At 34.3% G+C, this 19521-nt stretch overlaps 1 protein-coding gene across 1 annotated transcript in view; it reads right to left on the minus strand.

The window, feature by feature from the left end:
- Nucleotides 1-7122: 7122 nt before the first annotated feature.
- Tex15 (testis expressed 15, meiosis and synapsis associated) overlaps nt 7123-19521 on the minus strand; it is a 90080-nt gene continuing 77681 nt past the window's right edge. The window contains exons 9-11 of the mRNA XM_005340382.5: nt 15799-15857; nt 11465-12696; nt 7123-8902 (exon numbers count right to left, since the gene is read on the minus strand). Of these exons, the coding sequence (XP_005340439.3) occupies nt 8865-8902; nt 11465-12696; nt 15799-15857 (1329 nt within the window). The 3' untranslated portion in view covers nt 7123-8864. The remainder of the gene's footprint in view (nt 8903-11464; nt 12697-15798; nt 15858-19521) is intronic.

Below are 19521 nucleotides of genomic sequence, written 5' to 3' on the forward strand. Positions count from 1 at the left end.
TTTAAGAATGACTATATAATAGAACCCCTAAATCTGTAGTCAGCAGTGTTTAGGAACTCCTGAAACTTAAAGTTAGAGTCTGAAGTCATCATGGTATTATATCTTATGAAAGAATTTGCCCTGGGCTGGGGATGTGGCTCAACACTCGACTGGCATGCGTGCCCACGCACCCGGTTGGATTCTCTCTCTTAAAAAAAAAAAAAAAAAGAATTTGCCTCTCACTTGTGAGGTCTCTGTTAACTCTAGGTGTGTCAGAATTGAGTTGCAAGACATCCAGTTGGTATCAGAGAATTAAAGACAGAATATTGTAAGAAATTATATTTTTACCTCAACATCCCAAAAAAGAAGAAATTTTTAAAAAAATTTTTAATACTTTTTTTTTTGTCCATTCAATTTATGGCATTTATAATCTTGGCTAGCACTGTACTTGGTTGTCATCTCATCTCATAAAACATTTTAAAAACAGTTCTGGGGGCTGGGGTGTGACTCAGTGGTAGAGTGCTCATCTCAGATGAGGGTTTGATCCTCAGTACTACATAATAATAAAATAAAGGATTTGTGTCCATCAACAAATTAAAAAGTTGCATTTTAAGTTGTCAAGTTACATGATAATTTTTATAGGTATAATTTACCCTTTTATGATTTGATATGGAAATTAGCTCCTTTCTTATGGATCTCAAACAGGTACAATTAATTCTCTTCTTCATTTGATAGCATATTGTCATCTAAGAACTGTCTGCAAAATTCCTTGTTTTCCCAACCCTTTTTCCCATGTACAGTCTCTTTGGTACTGGGGATTGAACTCAGGGACACTCGAATACTGAGCCTCATTCCCAGCCTATTTTGCATTTATTTAGAGACAGAGTCTCACTGAATTGCTTAGCACTTTGCTGTTGCTGCAGCTGACTTTGAAATTTTTTTTTTTTTTTTTTTTTTTTGTGGTGCTGGGGTTCGAATCCAGGGCTTTGTGCATGCAAGGCAAGCACTCTACCAACTGAGCTATATTCTTAGCCCTCTAATCTTTTTATTTTATTATTATTTTTTATTTTTAAAAATTTTTATGTGGTGCTGAGGATCGAACCCAGTGCCTCACGCATGCTAGGTGAGTGCTCTACCACTGAGCCCCAGCCCCAGCTAACCATTTTGATATATATCCAATTATCTATGTAAAAATCTACGTAAAATATATAGTTTTTATATGCAAATATACACGTCATTGTTTCTGATTTCATCAAATGGTGACCATTATGTTATTTGTTAGCTTCTAACTTCTAATATGTTCCATTGTCAGAATCCACTCCTCTATTTTTATCTTTTTTCCTATTATCCAGCCTTCCGAAGTTTTGCTGTTCTAAAGTGGCATCTCATTTTAATTTATATTTCTCTTCTACTAGTTTGAACATCTCATTGTTCATTGCTCATTTGGGCTTCCTTTCCTGTGATTTGTCTATTCAATTCACAGGATGCTCAATATTCTTTGGTTGACTTCCAGAAGTATGTTCTGTATGTTAATCTGTAATAAGTTTTATTTGTGGCAAGAAATTTCTTGTCTGTCTTCTTTCTGTGGAGTTCTTTGAATAGAAACTTATGGTCAAAGTCATTTTTCTTTTTTGAGTTTTTGTTTTTGAGAGATGGTCTCACAATGTTGCCTAGGCTGGCCTTGAATTTCTGGGCTCCACATATCCCCCCACCTCAGTCTTCAAGTAGCTGGGACTGTAGGTGCACTATAGGTTGTTTATGGGTTTTTCATCATTTCCTACATCTGGGCCTACATGTTTACTAACTCTTGGTGTAAATATAATTGAATATTGCAAAAAGAAAGGGATCAAAGAGGCATACCATAAATGTAATATGAAAACATCATATAAATCCAAACTGAGGGGCAGTGCATAAAATAATACTTTTCAAAAGTGTCAGGCTGGGGATATAGCTCAGTTGGTAGAGGGCTTGTCTCACACAAAGTCCTGAGTTAAATCCCCAGCACCACAGACCAAAAGAGTGTCAAGCTTCTAAAAATCAAGGAATGAGCATATTTCCAGACTAAGAGAGACCTGACAATGAAATGATACCTGTAATCCTAACACAAATCCTTTGTTATAAATTCTGTTATTGGGATAGTAGATGGCAGTTTTAATGTAGTGGTGTCAATTTTCTTAATCTCAATAGTCATATTATTAAGTAGGAAACTTACCTTCTTTGTAGAAAACACACACTAAAGTATTCAGGGATGGTGTGTCATCCAGTCAACAACTTAAATATTTCAAAAGAAATATTTTCCAAATTGTGTAACTATTTAAAAATAACTATTTACTTTTTTGTTCTTCAGATCTAAATAGAGGTATCACCCTTTTAAAGGCAGTAATTCTTTTTTTTTTTAAAGAGAGAGAGAGAATTCTTTAAAACATTTATTTTTCAGTTTTCGGTGGACACACATCTTTTATTTTTATGTGGTGCTGAGGATCGAACCCAGCGCCTTGAGCATGCCAGGCAAGCGCATGACCGCTTGAGCCATATCCCCAGTCTCAAGGCAGTAATTCTTTCCTGAAAACCAGTCATGCATGAACAGGATCTACTTCTTAATTTTTATTTTATTTTATTTTCAGAGTGGAAAGTAGAAGTTTATTAAAGGACAGCAGAAAAGACTTCTCCTGGAGGAAGAAGGGGACCCAAGAGATGGAATCTGTGGAAGTACCACTTCTTAATTTTTAAATGGGAAACATTGTAATGCTTGTTAACTTTAAACTTAGTCAACTTTCTGAGGTGTTACCAAAAAAGAAATTAACCATGTACATATAACATATTTGAATGTAAGTGCTTAAAATAGGTCTCTGATTATCAAACAATATAGTTTTAATGATCAGTAGCTTTTTATGCAGCATTTTTTTTTACCAGTGCTGGGATTGAACTGAGGGTCTGTGCATGCAAAGCAAGCATTCTATTACACCCCCAGTCCTAGAAGAATATTATCTTTCATATTGAGTTTATTTTTTGTTTCCTTCTCCACAATTTTCTTAAATATATTATCAACTGGTATGGGACTTGAAACATACTAAGCAAATATAACTACACATGAAAGATTAAATGTGGAGAAAATTCTTTACATTCAACATTAACTGCAATACCAAGATGCCAATCTGTTTTTTGATACTTAAGACACTTTTAAAATAAATGTCCATATGGATTCTAGTATTCTACCATTTTTATTTGGAACATATGATCTTCCTTAAGTAACATTGATAAAATGTTGTTTTGAGTTTGGGGGACATATTTTTTGCCAATATTAAACAATTTGGAAAGTGTATGGAGGGACAGGTCTGAACTTTAGGAACTGAAACTCAAGAATCATCAGGGAAATGCAAATCAAAACCTTACATTGGCTGTTATCAAGGAAAAATATTTTGGGATGGAGAAATTGGAACTTTCACACACTGTTGACAGGAATGCAAAATAATGCAGCCTCTATGGAGATCAGAAGTTGTTAATGGGTACAGAGGTTCAGTTTTTCAGGATGCAAAAGTTTTGGAAACTGGTTGTATAACAATGTGAATGTACTCATACACTACTAACCCATAAACTTAAAATGGGTAAGACAGTAAATTTTTTAATGTGTATCGTAAAATACACTCCCCTCTCCTGCTACACACACACACACAAATCAAGTGTTGTGGGGGGGGGTGGCCCAGTGGTAGAACATGTGCTTATGTGTTCACTGGGTTCAATCTCCAGCACTTTAATCAGGAAGTAGTCTGCCAGGAAGACTAACCAGGGATGTGTCCTGTGGGATGTGCCTGTACTTCCTTTGCACTTCTGTAGTAAAATGCAGTTCAGCCAAGGAATAATGGAAGAATGATATGCTCGGTTGCAATCTTGTCAGGAATATGCAGTTTACATTGTTTAATTATTACATTTCATAGGAGATGGGGAATGATATGTCCCTCTCACTTCCCCATGTTAAATGTACCAACTACATAAATCAACGGAATAATTTTTACATATTCCTGTGTGTCTTCCCCTTCTACAGATCTTATCTTACTTTTACCATCTCAGCATGTTAACTTGAATATATTGTTCAATATTCAGTTTAGATTTGTCTCATTCTTAGTATTCCTGCATCCACCAGAATGAATTAGAGGTCATCCTCTTTAAGACCTATAACACCAAGCATTAGCATGTACAGGACTACTTACTTGAATGGTTGGTTTCTACATGCCTTTCCCACTCTTCAGATTATAAGCTCTCTTAAAGTCAGAAATGTCTCAACTGATTTTTCTGCCCAAAAGCCCATCATATTGTGGAGTTCAGCAGCAGACGTTCACTAAACATTTGCTGTCCCTAACTTGACAGTGTATTTATACTGTTAAGAGATTTTCATTTTATCTTTAAGCAAACTATAATCATTCCTGTGTTCAAATCTTTGAGAATTATTTTTTACTGATACATAGAAACAAAACATTTGATACAGTGAAATATTATTCACTAACACATTTTCTATTGTCCATTTGAAAGGTGACAGCAGATTATAGGAAATACTCTTTCAATACTGCAGTTTCTTGGATCAAGAACCCAGCAGGCAGGGAAAGAAACTTAAGTTTTTAGTTTGTCCTAATATTTTGACCTGAAAAATTGGTGAGACCACAAAAAGGACACAGCTGACTCAGCAAGCTGTGTGTGCAGTTTCAATAGATGACATATTTGGAACATAGTTTTACTGGATGTAGTTTGCTGTAAAAAAGGCGAAGAAAGTGGGAATGAGTTCTAGGAGACTGCCACAGGCATGGTCTGAAAATCATGAGGGAAGGAAGGTAGAAAGAGAACTTCCTAGGAACGTGGAATATCATGATAAGAGGTAGAGTGGGGGCAGAGTCAATCTTGAGCAAAATGATGTTTCCATTAATATTCAGACTTGGTTTCAAAACACTTCAGTTGGAAAGCAGTAAACTGGGAGTCAATCACTTGATTTTGCATAACTCCCAACATACAGAATTCATTTGCCTCTTAATATAATTAAAATAATCTTAATCAAAAGACTACAATTATTTCTATGCACACAGCAGAAAATTCTATCTTAGGCAAACATGAAGAAATATCAAATTAATGGATTGTTTTTCTGAACACTATTCAAATTTTATACCTTCTCATTTTTTTTGCTTTGTTGGGGAATCAAACCCAGGGCCTTGCACATGCTATAATTAAGCCCCCAATGCTGTATTTGATTTTTATTTATTTACTTTTTGTTGTACTAGGATTGAATCCAGGTTGTTCTAATGCTGGCCTACACTCCTAAACCTTTAAAAAAAATTTTAAATGTTGAAACAGGGTTTTGCCAAGTTGGTTACAGCCTTGATAATTTGCTGAGGCTGGCCTCAAACTTGTGATCCTCCTGCCTCAGCCTCCCAAATCACTGGGATTACAGGTGTGATTCCACCACTGGGTGCTGTACTCAAATTTCCAATGAAGAAATGTGTGTATCAGATGCATAAGCCATTGTTTAGAATTTAATAAAAAAGTAACAAGATTTAAATCTGATTTGACATTATTTTCAAACCAATGATACTTGAAGTTAACTGATGTTCACAAAATGACCTTAAGTGCAAAAATATCTTGAAGGGCTTTCTAAATGAATTTATAAAATAAGCAAATATTTCCTTTTATAGGGTTGATATAAAGATTAGTTGTAATACATACCCACAAGCAGAATAGCATACGTTTAGCCCAAATCAGGTAAGGAATAACTGCTAACTGAATGTAAGTGTACCTTTAATTAACCAAATATTCAACTGATTTAGACCTTCTTCCAAAGCAGACTATCATTCACATTTTTGAAACAGAAATAGAAGCTATGTGTGGCAACATCTGTCTGTAATTCCAGCTACTCAAGAGGCTGAAGGAGGATTCACAAGGGCAGTCTAGGCAACTCAGTGAGACCCTTTTTAAAAAAGGGTTGGGGATGTAGCTCAGTGGTAGAGTGCTCACCTAGTATGCATGAGGCTTAGGGTTTAACACGCAGCACTACAAAACTAAGTAAAATTATAAAAAAATTGGTCTGTCATATTCCTAAATTATTCTTAGAGAAAATAAGACATTAAAAATAAGAGTAACAAACCTAAAGATAAATGTTGTTTCCCAACAAATTAGAATGCAATATTTTGAGATTAATAATTCCACAGGATTTTCAATGGAAACTTCTCACAAAATAAAAGATATTGTTATGTTTCAAAATAATATGTAACAATAAAGCAGACAGGACTTAGGCAGCAAGGAATGAATAGGATTTATATCCTTAGAAAATTTTCCTGTCCATGTTGTGTTAGTAATCAACAACCAACCTCAGCTTCCCTTTATCATTAGCAATTGCTAGCCAGGAATCTGCAGTTACTTGAGTTGTACTTGTCAGAAATAATTTTTAAAATGTTTGTCTTAGAGGAATCAATTTTGGGGGGTGGTGGTACTGGGGATTGAACTCAGGAGAACTCAGCCACTGAGCCAAATCCCAGCCCTATTTTTGTATTTTATTTAGAGACAGGGTCCCACTGAGTTGCTTAGCGCCTTCACTTTTGCTGAGGCTGGCTTTGAACTCTTGACCCTCCTGCTTCAGCCTCTGGGATTACAGGTGTGGGCCACTACATATGGCAGTAACTTAATTTTCTTCCTCCATAATTCTAACTGCATGAATAACTGGGAATTTACTGTTATTCAAGCAATATTAACACCATATGAACTGAAAACCATGCCTATAAAAAATCTAGTGGTTTAAAAATACCACATGCAAGAAAGTAAGTAAAATGATTTTCTCCTAAAATATTTGAAGAATATGGAGGCTTTTAACTTTTCTTTTGAAGCCTCCAAATCATCTCTTAAGTAATGTCTACGAAAAAGACATAGCCTCAACTGTCCTCAATCAATATTAGTTTTGGATATATACACAGATTTAAAATGCATGTATATTAAACAACCTAGAAATGAGGCCGTCTGGAAGTTTATTTAAATATCTAGTGGAGGCAGCTCTTTGTGGGTTGTTTTTCATGTAGTAAGTGTGTGTAAACCAAGGGCCATTCATATTTTTATTAGCTTTTCAAGAGACACAAAAAAAACTCTGAAATTAGAAGAAATCCAGTTTATTCAAATAATTCTTCAAGTTTTGAAACAATAATTGCAAATAAGCAAGGTTTTTTTGCTTATATGTTTGATCAATTATAATTTGTTTCATTTTTAAAGTCAAAACAATGTACTTAAGGGTAAAAAAAAGAAAATATTCCAGTTTTTCAAATTTTGTTAAAGTACAAATTTTTTAATGTAAATGATTAGATGAGGTGTTAAGAAATTATAAAAACCTATGAAATACCAATATTATAAAGACAATTACCAACAGAACCTGAAGGTTGTTTAAAGAGTATTTAACTAGAATATGTAACTTTTGGTTTACCTTGTATTGTAGAAATATTTTTAATAATAAACTTTGTGATGTCTTCCCATAGCCAAACATAAATAAAATGGCTGAGATAGTGTTATTTTTTGAAAAACAGTTAATACTACTGCTTTCATATCTGGTTCAGGAGTTCTGATTTTGACAAATTAAAAAAAATGTTATTTTAATTACATCATTTTTAAAAATTCCTTATTTCCTTTGGCTACAGTTCTGCTTGATTTTCTCCTCTTAAAGATCCCTGTTAGAGAATCCTAAGTATTCAAAATTCCATCCTATTGTTGATGTGACTAAATGGGCTTATCTTGGGGGTTCTTAGTGGCTTTCTGAATTGAAAATGAGTTACTCTGCACTGAACAAGGCAAAATTATACTCTTTAAAGGCCTATGCCAGATAACATAGAAAGTTTAACAGAAGTTTGAAAAAATATTGACGTTTTATTGGCTGTTAGATTCAGTTAAAGCAAATCTCTTGTCACATTTTAGGGCTAACTAAAAGTTGAGAAAGGTCCGTTCACTTCTGAGGGCTTTTTTTGATTAGGATCTTAAAAGAAATCAGGATTGGCTGCTGAGCAAGGAAGGTAATAATGTATGAGCAGACATATTGCTCAAGATGGTAGTTACTACATTCAACTGTCCTATGATGATTATTACTAAGAAATTGTTTACTTTTGCAGAATGTTGGAAAAAAAAACTATGCCAAGAGCATTAAAAACTCTGTATTTATGCAGTATTTAAATTATTGCAATATGGCTCAACTAACTGTATAAGCATAAACATGCCCTATTATTTGCTACAAAATCATTTAAAGAGCCATTTAAATTTGTGAAGTACAAATACAAAATAAATAATCTTGTGGAAAAAGTTATCAGAATTGCATTAATACCAATGTAATGAACTACCATTCCAACATAAAATTTGTTAAAATCTCTACTCAAGGAAACACCGAAATATGCAAACCAGTATTTCTATTTAGGAATATTTTACAAGTAAAAATTATAAAATATTAAAATCAAAGGAATTCACAAACATAGAATTGTAAATTATATGAACAAAGTGTCAAGAATTATCAAATTGTTGGTTTGATGACCAATTCAAGAAAAAAATTTCTTTCAGCTCAATAAAATGCCACAACACGATAAATTATTAAAAAAATAACAAACAAAAACTTGGTTTTAAAGATTTTATCACTACTGATTAACCTCAAACATGGAATTAACTCCCTTTACAACTCTGTGGAAATAATTTTGGAATTTCAGATGTTAGAAATTAATTTCCAAGCCTTACATGATACATTATTGTATATACATTTTATAAAGGATCATGCACTTTATAATAGACCACATTTACATATTTTAAAGTGTTAAACATTAAAAAATACGGAAGTAAAAATATTTTGGAAAACTTGTTAAATCTCCTTTATTTCAGTAGTCAGATTGATTTCAATGTCCTGGCTGAAACTGTTCCTGTTGCCATGGAGCTGGAAGAAATAGATCAGATATAAGTTAATGATGTAGACTAATGATATATAATAGGATAATAGAAAAAACCTGAGATTAAGTTAGAGCCCAAAGACATCAGAGTTTGAACTGCCCTTCTGTCCCTTACTAGCTGTTTAACGTTCTCTGAGGAGTAGTTTCCTCATCAGTAAAAGAACAATATCTTTGCATCTCTCTCAGGTATCCTGTGAAAATTAAATGCAATGCTTGGCACACAGGGCTCAATTAAACATCATCTTTGAGTTCCATTTTCTGGTGTTAAATATATAGGTATTGTGGGTAAATCAGTGATAAATGGACCAAAGGGATTTTCACATCTTTTTAAGAATGAATGCACTAAGTATGAGAGGTAATATTGATGGATCATTTGCACTCATAAAAACTAAATTATGTGCTAATAATTGCTTCCCTTCCATCCTCCAGGGACCAGGCACTGGACTCCAGGACCTCATGCATACTAGGTAAGCATGTTACAACTGAGCTACATTCCCAGACCTTTTTAGTTTTTGTTTTGAGACAGGGTCTTGTTAAGTTGCTAAGGCTGGCCTTGAACTTTGCAATCTTTCTGCCTCAGCACCCAGGTCACTGGGATTACAGGGCTGTGCCACTGCACCTGGCTCCCTTTTCTTTTTTTTTCTTTTTTGACAGTGTCTTGTTAAATTGACCGGAATGACCTTGAATTTGTGAGCCTTCTGCCTCAGACTCCTGAATAGCTGGGATTAGATTTTTTTTTTTTTTTTTGTACCAGAGGATTAAGCCCAGGGATACCTAACCACTGAACCACATTCCCAGCCCTTTTTTATTTTTCTGAGACAAGGTCTTGCTAAATTGCTTAGGGCCTCACTGAGTTGAGGAGACTGGCTTTGAACTTGTAATCCACCTGCCTCAGCCTCCAGAGCTGCTGGAATTATACGGTGTGTGCCACCATGCCCAACCAATACTTAAAATTTTTGAGAGTCACACCTGGACTTGATTGCAGATTGATCTTTTGTAATATTACATGTGGCTTAGCAATTAAGAACACAAGAAATCCTGAACAATGAGAACATTTTCTATTTCAGAAATGTTTTCTAATTTAATTTGGATGTTTGCCACATCTACTATGCTTGGTGTTCATCTTTACAGCATTAGCAATAGTATCCCAAATTAATCATGAAGGAAAAAAGCAGACTCGTATACTTTCTCCCTCTTTTCTTCCTCCCTTACTTTACAGGATTCCTCAGGTGAAAAATTTCTGTCCTATTTAAACTTATTTGGGACAAGGAGAGAAGGAAAAGAAACAGATTATTATAAAACTACCCCAGTGCCCACAGGTCCTATCATTCTGAAAGAGCACATAAAAAGTATCACAGAATGGGAGAATAGTTAAGAAATTCAATGAAGTTAGACTGTGCAAGTGGAAGTGGTATGAAATGAGGCTGGATATGAAGGACTGTGAACAGCTCTGCATTCCAAGCTTAAGTGTTTGAATTTTATCCTATAGGTTATAGGAAATCAGTAGTCACTTCAATGCAGAAGTCCTAATGTGATCAGATTTCTTAGTTTCAAACATAATTATGTTGGGCTCTTGAATTTCCCTAAGATATTACAGATAATTATCATTATTTAAATTACATTTTACCTCTAATGGGAGAATACTTGGGTTAGTACCTAATTACTGTATTTGCAGAATAATTATTTTTAAATTTTGTTTTAACTATAGTAAATGCACATTTAAATTTAATTAAAAACATATTCTAGTCATATTTTACAGAGTGAAGTGTTTAAAGAGGAAAATTTTCAAGTTCCAGAGGTTAAACTACAACATTATTTTACCAATTATGTTTCAATTAATTCCATTCACTTACATCACTGTATTATACTAAAATACCTATAGAAGAGAAGGATGGTTTTATCTGATTTAAGTTTCTTTTTCAACCATTTTTTTCTTTTTTAATATTTTTATTAGTTATTGATGGGCCTTTATTTATTTACTTATTTTTATGTGGTGATAAGACTTGAACCTAGTGCCTCACACATGCCAGGCAAGTGCTCTACCACTGAGCCACAAACCCAGCCCAATAACTAATTTTTTTTTTTTTTGGTGGTGGTGCTAGGGATTGAACCCAGGGTCTTGTGTATGCAAGGAAAGCACTCTACTAACTGAGCCATATCCCCAGCCTCAACCATGGTTTTTAACTCTATATTACCTCCAATTATTATACACAGTTTTAAAAATATATCATGGCATTAAAAACTTTTATAAATCTTTCAATGGTTGCATCACTGTATGGATTTCACTATGTCTTACTTAACCATTCACTAAGGTTGGATTTTACTGAAGGACACATAGTGACTTTACCCAGTTGTTCTTTTTCTCTAATCTTTGACAACTAGATTTCCACACAATAACACAATTCAACTGACAAATGAATAAGTCTACAAATCTGCACAGAAAATGACTGCTATATATATAAGTGTATTGTGAATTCCATTTACATAAATGTACAAAAGTTAAGAATAAAACATTCAGTGAGGCAAGTATTAAAACTTATAAAACTCACCATAAATCCAAGGGACTTCTTGAAGCACACCTGAATTAGGAGGATAAGGGTATGCAGCTTGTGGTAATGGCTGATGAGAAGCATACTGTGAAAAAATAGGTTGCTGAAAATTATAAGAAATAGGCCTTTGGGATTGAAAATATCCATCCGCTGGCATAAAGGCATTTGCTTGTGGCTGCTCAGCAAAGCAACTAAAATACTGAGAGTACAGAATATTAGAATGTGTGGTTTGGACAGTACTTGCAACTGTAGTCAATATCCCAGAAGGAGGTGGGTATACTTCGTATGATTCTATTCCTTGGTATGTGTGGGTAATGGCATTGCCATTGCTACTGCTATAATGATAGACACACCAAGAATAGTATGGATATGAGGTGGCTCCAAATGAATGCTCAGAAGAATTGTATATTGGGTTACATGTAGACTGTGGAAGTTCATTCCAATATGTGGCACCTTTCTTATTCAGGACTTTAGGATTCTCATCTTGTTGTTCAGAAAGAGAATATTCTGCTCTTTGATTCGCATCAAGGGTTAAAATTCCAGTTTGTCCAAAGGGTATCATACTGGGCTTCAATGTATTCTTCATATATTTTTCCTCTGACTCAGTTTTTGCAGGATGTTTTTTATTTTCTTGCAGAATAGAAATTTTGCCTTGGATATGTGTGGGTTCTGGAGAACTGATGCATGTAGAATTTTTAATAGATGAATTTAACATTTCATTATCTTGACATTCAAGGACTGTGTCATTCATTTCTAGATTGGTATGGACCTCTCTCAAAAAATGGAAAACGGGCTTTGAGAACATTGTTGCATTAGGCACAAGACAGTCATCAGTTCCAGGATTTATGTTTGAAAGACAGGATTTCTGTGTAGGATCTGTTATGTTGTGATCTTCTCCAAAGGTATCATCTATATTTCTTTGATCACAAGGTGCAAAAGAAGCATGTTTGTTCTCATTACTTTTTGTCTCAGCAACACTAAAACTCATTTTTCTTTTCTTTATGGTATTTAAGTTTTTATGTTGTCTGGTGATGTGTTCTGAAGTACCAGATGAACTATTAGTTAAATCAATATTGCTTTCTGACCTTGATGTACAAGCGTTTTGTAGGGTCTTCAAAGGTAAAAGTGAGCTTTGCATTTCAACCATTTTTGGAGATACATAGTTTCTTTTTAGATTATATGATGAATTTGATCCTATTTCATTTTCAATTTTGCAATGAGATCTTGTAGTCCTATTAAGTGTAACATTTAAATAAAAACAACTTTAAATATACAATCACAAAATTTTAACAATATACATATGGCATATTTATTCAGAAAAGTTCTTAAGACTGACATTTCTCATTCTATTGGGAAAATATAAGTAACATTATTTTCCCAGTTTTATTCACTAGGTTTGAATTTATATACTTTTCCTGCTAAAGATAATACTCCGTCATTTCAAATATATTCCTAACTGTACTTAACAGTTTTGTGCTTCAAACCTTTCCTGATACAGGCCTTTAAAATTAGGAAACTATCATTATTCAATTGTTCAGTGTAGTTTCTAATTCATATACTTCCAACACACTGACAATCTTCATTACTTGTAAATATCTACACATACAGCTCGTGTAACTCTCAGCTTTAGACCCTTCCTTCTCCAACAAAAGATCACTTCCCTTTCTTGTTATAACAAAGGTTTCCTCCCATTCCATCCATCTTTGAGAAAAGGAAAAACAGATCTTTAAAATTTCTTGTCAATTTAATATTCTTGGCATTTCTACCTAAATTTAGATAGCTTTAAGCAGTCTTGGAGTAGCATCCAAGTGTGTCTAGAATCAGAGTTAATACAGGACCCAAAGATAATTATGTTTTTTGGTCTTTTATCAAATCCTTTGAATTATATGCAGGAAAAAAATTAGCTGAGAAGGGAAGAGCATTATTCCTACGACAGGGTCAAGAGAAATTCATCCCTGACCTAGAATCTGTATACCTACCCAGGAAACTATAACCCAACCTCCTTAAAAGGCCTTTTAATGATAACAGACATCATTTAACTGCATATAAAACAGAGTTCCTATAAAGTATAACTTTGAATTTATTACATTTTCAATGGTATCTTGGCCTTATAGATTAGCAGGTGTCTGGTCTGTTTCTTTATGTACTCTTAGAGGAAATTAATTTCTATAAAGATAGCATTCTGTATTATCAATCTTATGTAAGAATTAATTTTTCTGTTATGTGAATTATAGCTTGATTTTGTTTTGCAGTGCTGGGGATCTCTCACATGCTAGGCAAACACCCTACCACTGAGCTACATCCCCAACCTATAGCTTGATTCTTTAAGAAGTAAATACCACCCATACTTAAACAAAACTAAGATGATTTCAAAATTGGTTTGCTATCCCTCTAATTTCCTTTGAATTTTCAGTCACTACATACCTTTTTAGAAAATCATATGCTACGAAAAGGACTCCAGAAATGTAGTAATAGAATAATAGAATGTTATACTTAAAGAGGCAAAATCAAGTAAAACAGAAATGAGTTTGCTTATTTTTACTTTTTATTTTGTATTACTCATTATCCCTTATAACATGGGGGGTGGAAAGAAACTACATGCAACTTCAAAATCTCAGAGGTAAATGAAACAACAGATGGTTTTTAAGTGCAGTGGTGCTACTTCACGTCAAAATGAAAAAAAATATAAATAATGTAGTTCATTTTTTTAAAAAAATATACTTATTTTTTAATTGTAGGTGGACACAATATCTTTAATTTTATGTGGTGCTGAAGATCAAACCCAGTGCCTCACAGGTGCTAGGTGAGTGCTCTACCACTTGAGCCACAACTCCAGCCCCTGTAGTTCATTTTTCATAAAGATAACTTATTTAGTTTTTTTATTAGTTATTGATGGACCTTTATTTAATTGCTTATATGTGGTGCTGAGAATCAAACCCAGTGCCTCATGCATGCTAGGCAAGCGCTCTACCACTGAGCCACAACTTCAGCCTAATTTATTCAGTTTAAAGAACTATCAGCATCAGGCAGGGTGGCTCATGCCTGTAATTCTACTGGTTTGGCAGGCTGATGCAGGAGGACTGAGAGTTCAAAGCCAGCCTTAGTAACTTAGCGAGACCCTAAGCAACTCAGTGAGACCCTCTCTCTCTCTCTTTTTTTTTTAATATTTATTTTTTAGTTTTTGGCGGACACAACATCTTTGTATGTGGTGCTAAGGATCCAACCCTGGCCGCATGCATGCCAGGCGAGCGCACTACCACTTGAGCCACATGCTCAGCCCCGCTATCTCTAAATAAAATATAAAAAAAGTGGTTAAGGGCCCCTGTGTTAAATCCCTGGTACCAAAAACACCACCACCACCACCACCACCACCAGACCTATCAGCATCCCTAATCCTTCCTATTTTACAATGTTAAAAACATCCTTCTATGAAACAGTGTAATAATATGGTGAGTGTGTGTCTGTGACAGACACCATCTATATTAATGTTCCCAGTTAGTGATATACATTGGCAATTATATCTCTATTCCAGTGTGAAAACTGGCTGGTCTGCAAGATCTGCAAGTTTTAAAAAATACTTGTCCTATTCCTTTATGCCATTTCAGGAAACTATTAATTGGTTAGGTAATACATATTAAATGTGAATTTTTATTTCTTCTTCTGTAAAATAATCACTCTAAGTTTTGGATATCTTACTTTTTAAAAAAAACATTTATTTTTTAAATTGTAGATTGACACAATACCTTTATTTTTATTTTTTGTGGTACTGAGGAACCCAGCGCTTCATGCATGCTAGGCAAGCGTTCTACCTCTGAGCCACAACCCCAGCCCTAACTTACCTTTTTGAACTGTGTTCAAACAGTCTTACTATTTATATCACTAAAAAAATACATCTCACAAGACATTGGCCTTAAATACTTACAGAATGGAGTTCAAACTCATGACTAACATAAAATGATGCATAATCTGAAACAAACTTCTTTAGCTTCTTACTCTTGTCTCCTAAATTATGCATATGACACAATGGAGTTATATAAATAATTGTTTTACTTTTTTATTTATTTGGTACCAGGGTTTGAACTCAGGGGTACTCAACTATTGAGGCACATCCCTGGATTTATTTTGTATTTTATTTAGAGACAGGGTTGGTCTCACTGAGTTGCTTAGTGCCTTGTTTTTGCTAAAGCTGGCTTTGAATTCTAGACCTCCTGCAGAAGCCTCCTGAGCTGCTGGGATTATAGGTAGGTACCAACACGCCCAGCTGTTTTATTCTTATATTTTAGTATTTGCCTAATTTTGTTTTGTCTTTAGTTACGGTTGATGGCAATGCCTACCTTGGCTTCTTGAATGCTGATTCCGCTTTGTAGATTTTTGTGACATCTTTCATGCTAACCTATGTTTACAAGATACAAAGAAAATCTACATTGGTGACGATGAACTATAATACAAATATTAATTCTCCCCACCCCCACAAAAAACCAGTGACTCTTTCAGGACTTTGCAAACATCACTTACATTTGGATTACTCCAAAACTTAGAGTGATTAATTTACCATTCTTTTTTAATGGTACTGTGGATTGAATCCTGTGGCCTTCTACCACTGAGTTACACTCAGCTCTTTTCATTTTAATTTTGAGACAGTTTGTCACTAAATTGCTTGGCCTTGAATTTGTAATCCTCCTACCTCAGCCTCCCAAGTTGGTAGGATTACAGGTGTGTGCTCCCATACGCAGCTAAAATAACTGTTTTGAAAAAAGAATTTGCAACATTCTTCTTACCTCTACATATCTTAAAACTAATCTTGGAGTCCATTTATGACTGCTCTCTCTTTAGTTAATCAGTCACTGAGCCCCATCAATTTTTAAAATAATGTCTATCAAATACAGGATCAGTATCCCTAATTCAAACATCCAAAATCTGAAATGCTCCAAGATATAAAACTTTTTGAGTGCTAACATGATGCCCTAAGTGAAAAATTCCACACTATGAAACTTTGTCCCACATACAAAATCCATTTAAAATAATGTAAAAAATTACCCATAAGGCATATATGAAAATAAATTAATTTTGTGTTTAGACTATGGTCCCATCCTCCAGATCTGATGCAAATATGAAAAAGCCTGAAAATAACCCAAATCTGAAACACTTCTGATCCTAAATATTTTGGATAAGGGATATTCAACTTGTATAAATTTTCTTTTCTATTTCTATGAAACAGCACTCTTTTCTAAACCGTGGCTGACGAATGACTACTTCTAACTATACTCAGAATCTACTTATCTTTTAAATCACTGAAGAAAACTTCCCATGATATTACACTTCAACATGTACAGAATGTAATTCAAACTGTTTTTTTTTTTTTTTTGGTGCTATAGAGCCTGTGCATGCTTAGCACTGAGCTACACTTACAACTTCCAAAACAATCTTTTTTAAAAACTGGTTATTCTAATTTGTTACATATGACAGCAGAATGCATTACAATTCATGTTACACATATAGAGCACATTCTTTTCATATCTCTGTATATAAAGTATATTTACTCCATTTGTGTCTTCATACATGTACCTAGGGTAATGATATCCACCTCATTCCACCATCTTTTTTTGTCCCGATGAGGTCAAAAAAAGTTCATCTAATTAATTCATCTAATCCTCTCACGTTCCCCCCTCCTAACCCCACTATGAATCAGCATCCTTATATCAGAGATAGCATTTGGCATTTGTTTTTCTGGGGATTGGCTAACTTCACTTAACATTATTTTCCCTAACTCCATCAACTTACCTGCTAATGCCATGATTTTATTCTCTTTTATTGCTGAGTATTATTCCATTGTGTATATATACCATGTTTTCTTTATTCATTCATTTACTGAAGGGCATTCTAGGTTGGTTTAGCTATTGTGAATTGTGCTGCTATAAGCATTGATGTGGCTGTGTCCCTGTCGTATGCTGTTTTTAAGTTCTTTGGGTATAGACCGAGGAGTGGGATAGCTGGATCAAAAATTACCATACTAACAAAAGAACTATGCAGATTAAATGCATTTCCAATCAAAATTCCGATAACATTCCTCACAGAAATAGAAAAAGCAGTCATGAAATTCAATTGGAAAAATAAGAGACCCAGAATAGCGAAAGAAATCCTTAGCAAGAAGAGGGAAGCAGGTGGCATCACTATATCAGACCTTATACTACCGAGCAATAGTAACAAAGACAGCATGGTATTGGCACCAAAATAGACCTATAGACCAATGGTACAGAATAGAGAACAGAGAGACTAACCCACAAAACTACAGTTATCTTATATTAGACAAATGTGCCAAAAACATGCATTGGAGAAAAGATAGCCTCTTCAATAAATGGTGCTGGAAAAACTGGAAATCCATAGGCAACAAAATGAAATTAAATCCCTCTCTCACCATGCACAAAACTCAATTCAAAGTGGATCAAGGACCTAGGAATTAAACCAGACACACTGTGTCTATTAGAAGAAAAAGTAGTCCCAAATCTCCATCATGTCAGAATAGGCCCAAACTTCCTTAATAAGACTCCTATAGCACAAGAATTAAAATAAATAATCAATAAATGGGATGGACTCAAACTAAAAAGCTGCTTCTTGGCAAAAGACATAATCAGTGAGGTGAATAGAGAGCCTGTATCTTGGAAGCAAATTTTTACCACTCGAACATCAGATAGAGCACTAATCTCTAGGGTATATAGAAAACTCAAAAAGCTAAACACTAAAACAAAACAAAAAACCAAAAAGCATCCCAATCAATAAATGGGCCAAGGAACTGAACAGACACCTCTCAGAAGATGATATACAATCAACAAATGTATGAAAAAATGTTTAACGTCTCTAGCAATTAAGAGAAATGCAAATCAAAACTACTCTAGGATTTCATCGCACGCTAGTCAGAACAGCAGCTATTAAGAATACAAACAATAAATGATGGTGAGGATGTGGGGGAAAAGACACACTCTCATACACTGCTAATGGGACTGCAACTTGGTGCAGCCAATATGAAAAGCAGTATGGAGATTTCTTGAAAAGCTGAAACAATCTTCTTTTCATCCTTAGTTTTACTCTTGTTCACCAATAAGTTAAATTGTTCCAAACTTGATTTTAAACTCATTTCTCAAATAATGTTAATAAGCATTGTTTTTGCTCACATTACTTTGTGCATTTTAAAAACCCTCTTCATTTTACCTTCACCTGATAACATTTGTTTTCCTTTAAGGTAAAATTTGGCCTGTGTTCTCCTATAAAATAAATTCTCTCTAACAAGCTAAGCTTTATTTATTCTTTCTTTCCTTCCTCATATCAACAATACCTTTTTATTATAATCCTTACTTTATTCTTTTTTATTTTTTTTGTGGTGCTGGGGACTGAACCCAGGGCCTTATGCACGTGAAGTCAGCACTCTACCAACTGAGCTATATCCCCACCCCCTCACTTTACTCTTGATGTTGAGCATATAATTTGTGCTCTGGTTGTTTATTAGGCATTTTTCTATAAAGATGGTACCATAGATGATGATTACATTATTAACCCCTACAACTAGGATGTACTAATAATTACAATTGAAGTAAGCACAGAAAGTATCCTACTTTTCCTTTACTTCTGAATTAGGAAATTCTTGAAAAGCTGTCCCCAAAGCCTCTGAGGGTAGAGCAGGGGCAACTGGTAGAATGAGCTCTGGAGCTAGACTGACTGGCTTTAGAAATGGTCTATTCTGTTTACTAACTCTGTGACCATGGGAAAGTTATTTAATCTTTCTGTGTTCAGTTTCCTCATCTTTAAATAAGGTAACAAAAATACCTTTAAATAAGGTATTAATACCTTTAAAGGTAAAAATACCTTTAAAAAGAAAAACCCAAGGGCTTTTTGTGAATAATAAATTAACATTTGTATAATCCTCAGAATAATACCATACACATAAAACTACGTAAATTTAAAAAAATTTATTAATATAGGACTTTTCCTAACTTATTGATAATCATCTATTTATCTGTCCTACTTCACCATCTGGATGATAACTGTCAAGAAGACAAGCTTCA

Source organism: Ictidomys tridecemlineatus, chromosome 14 (assembly GCF_052094955.1).
Source record: "Ictidomys tridecemlineatus isolate mIctTri1 chromosome 14, mIctTri1.hap1, whole genome shotgun sequence".
NCBI lineage: Eukaryota > Metazoa > Chordata > Mammalia > Rodentia > Sciuridae > Ictidomys > Ictidomys tridecemlineatus.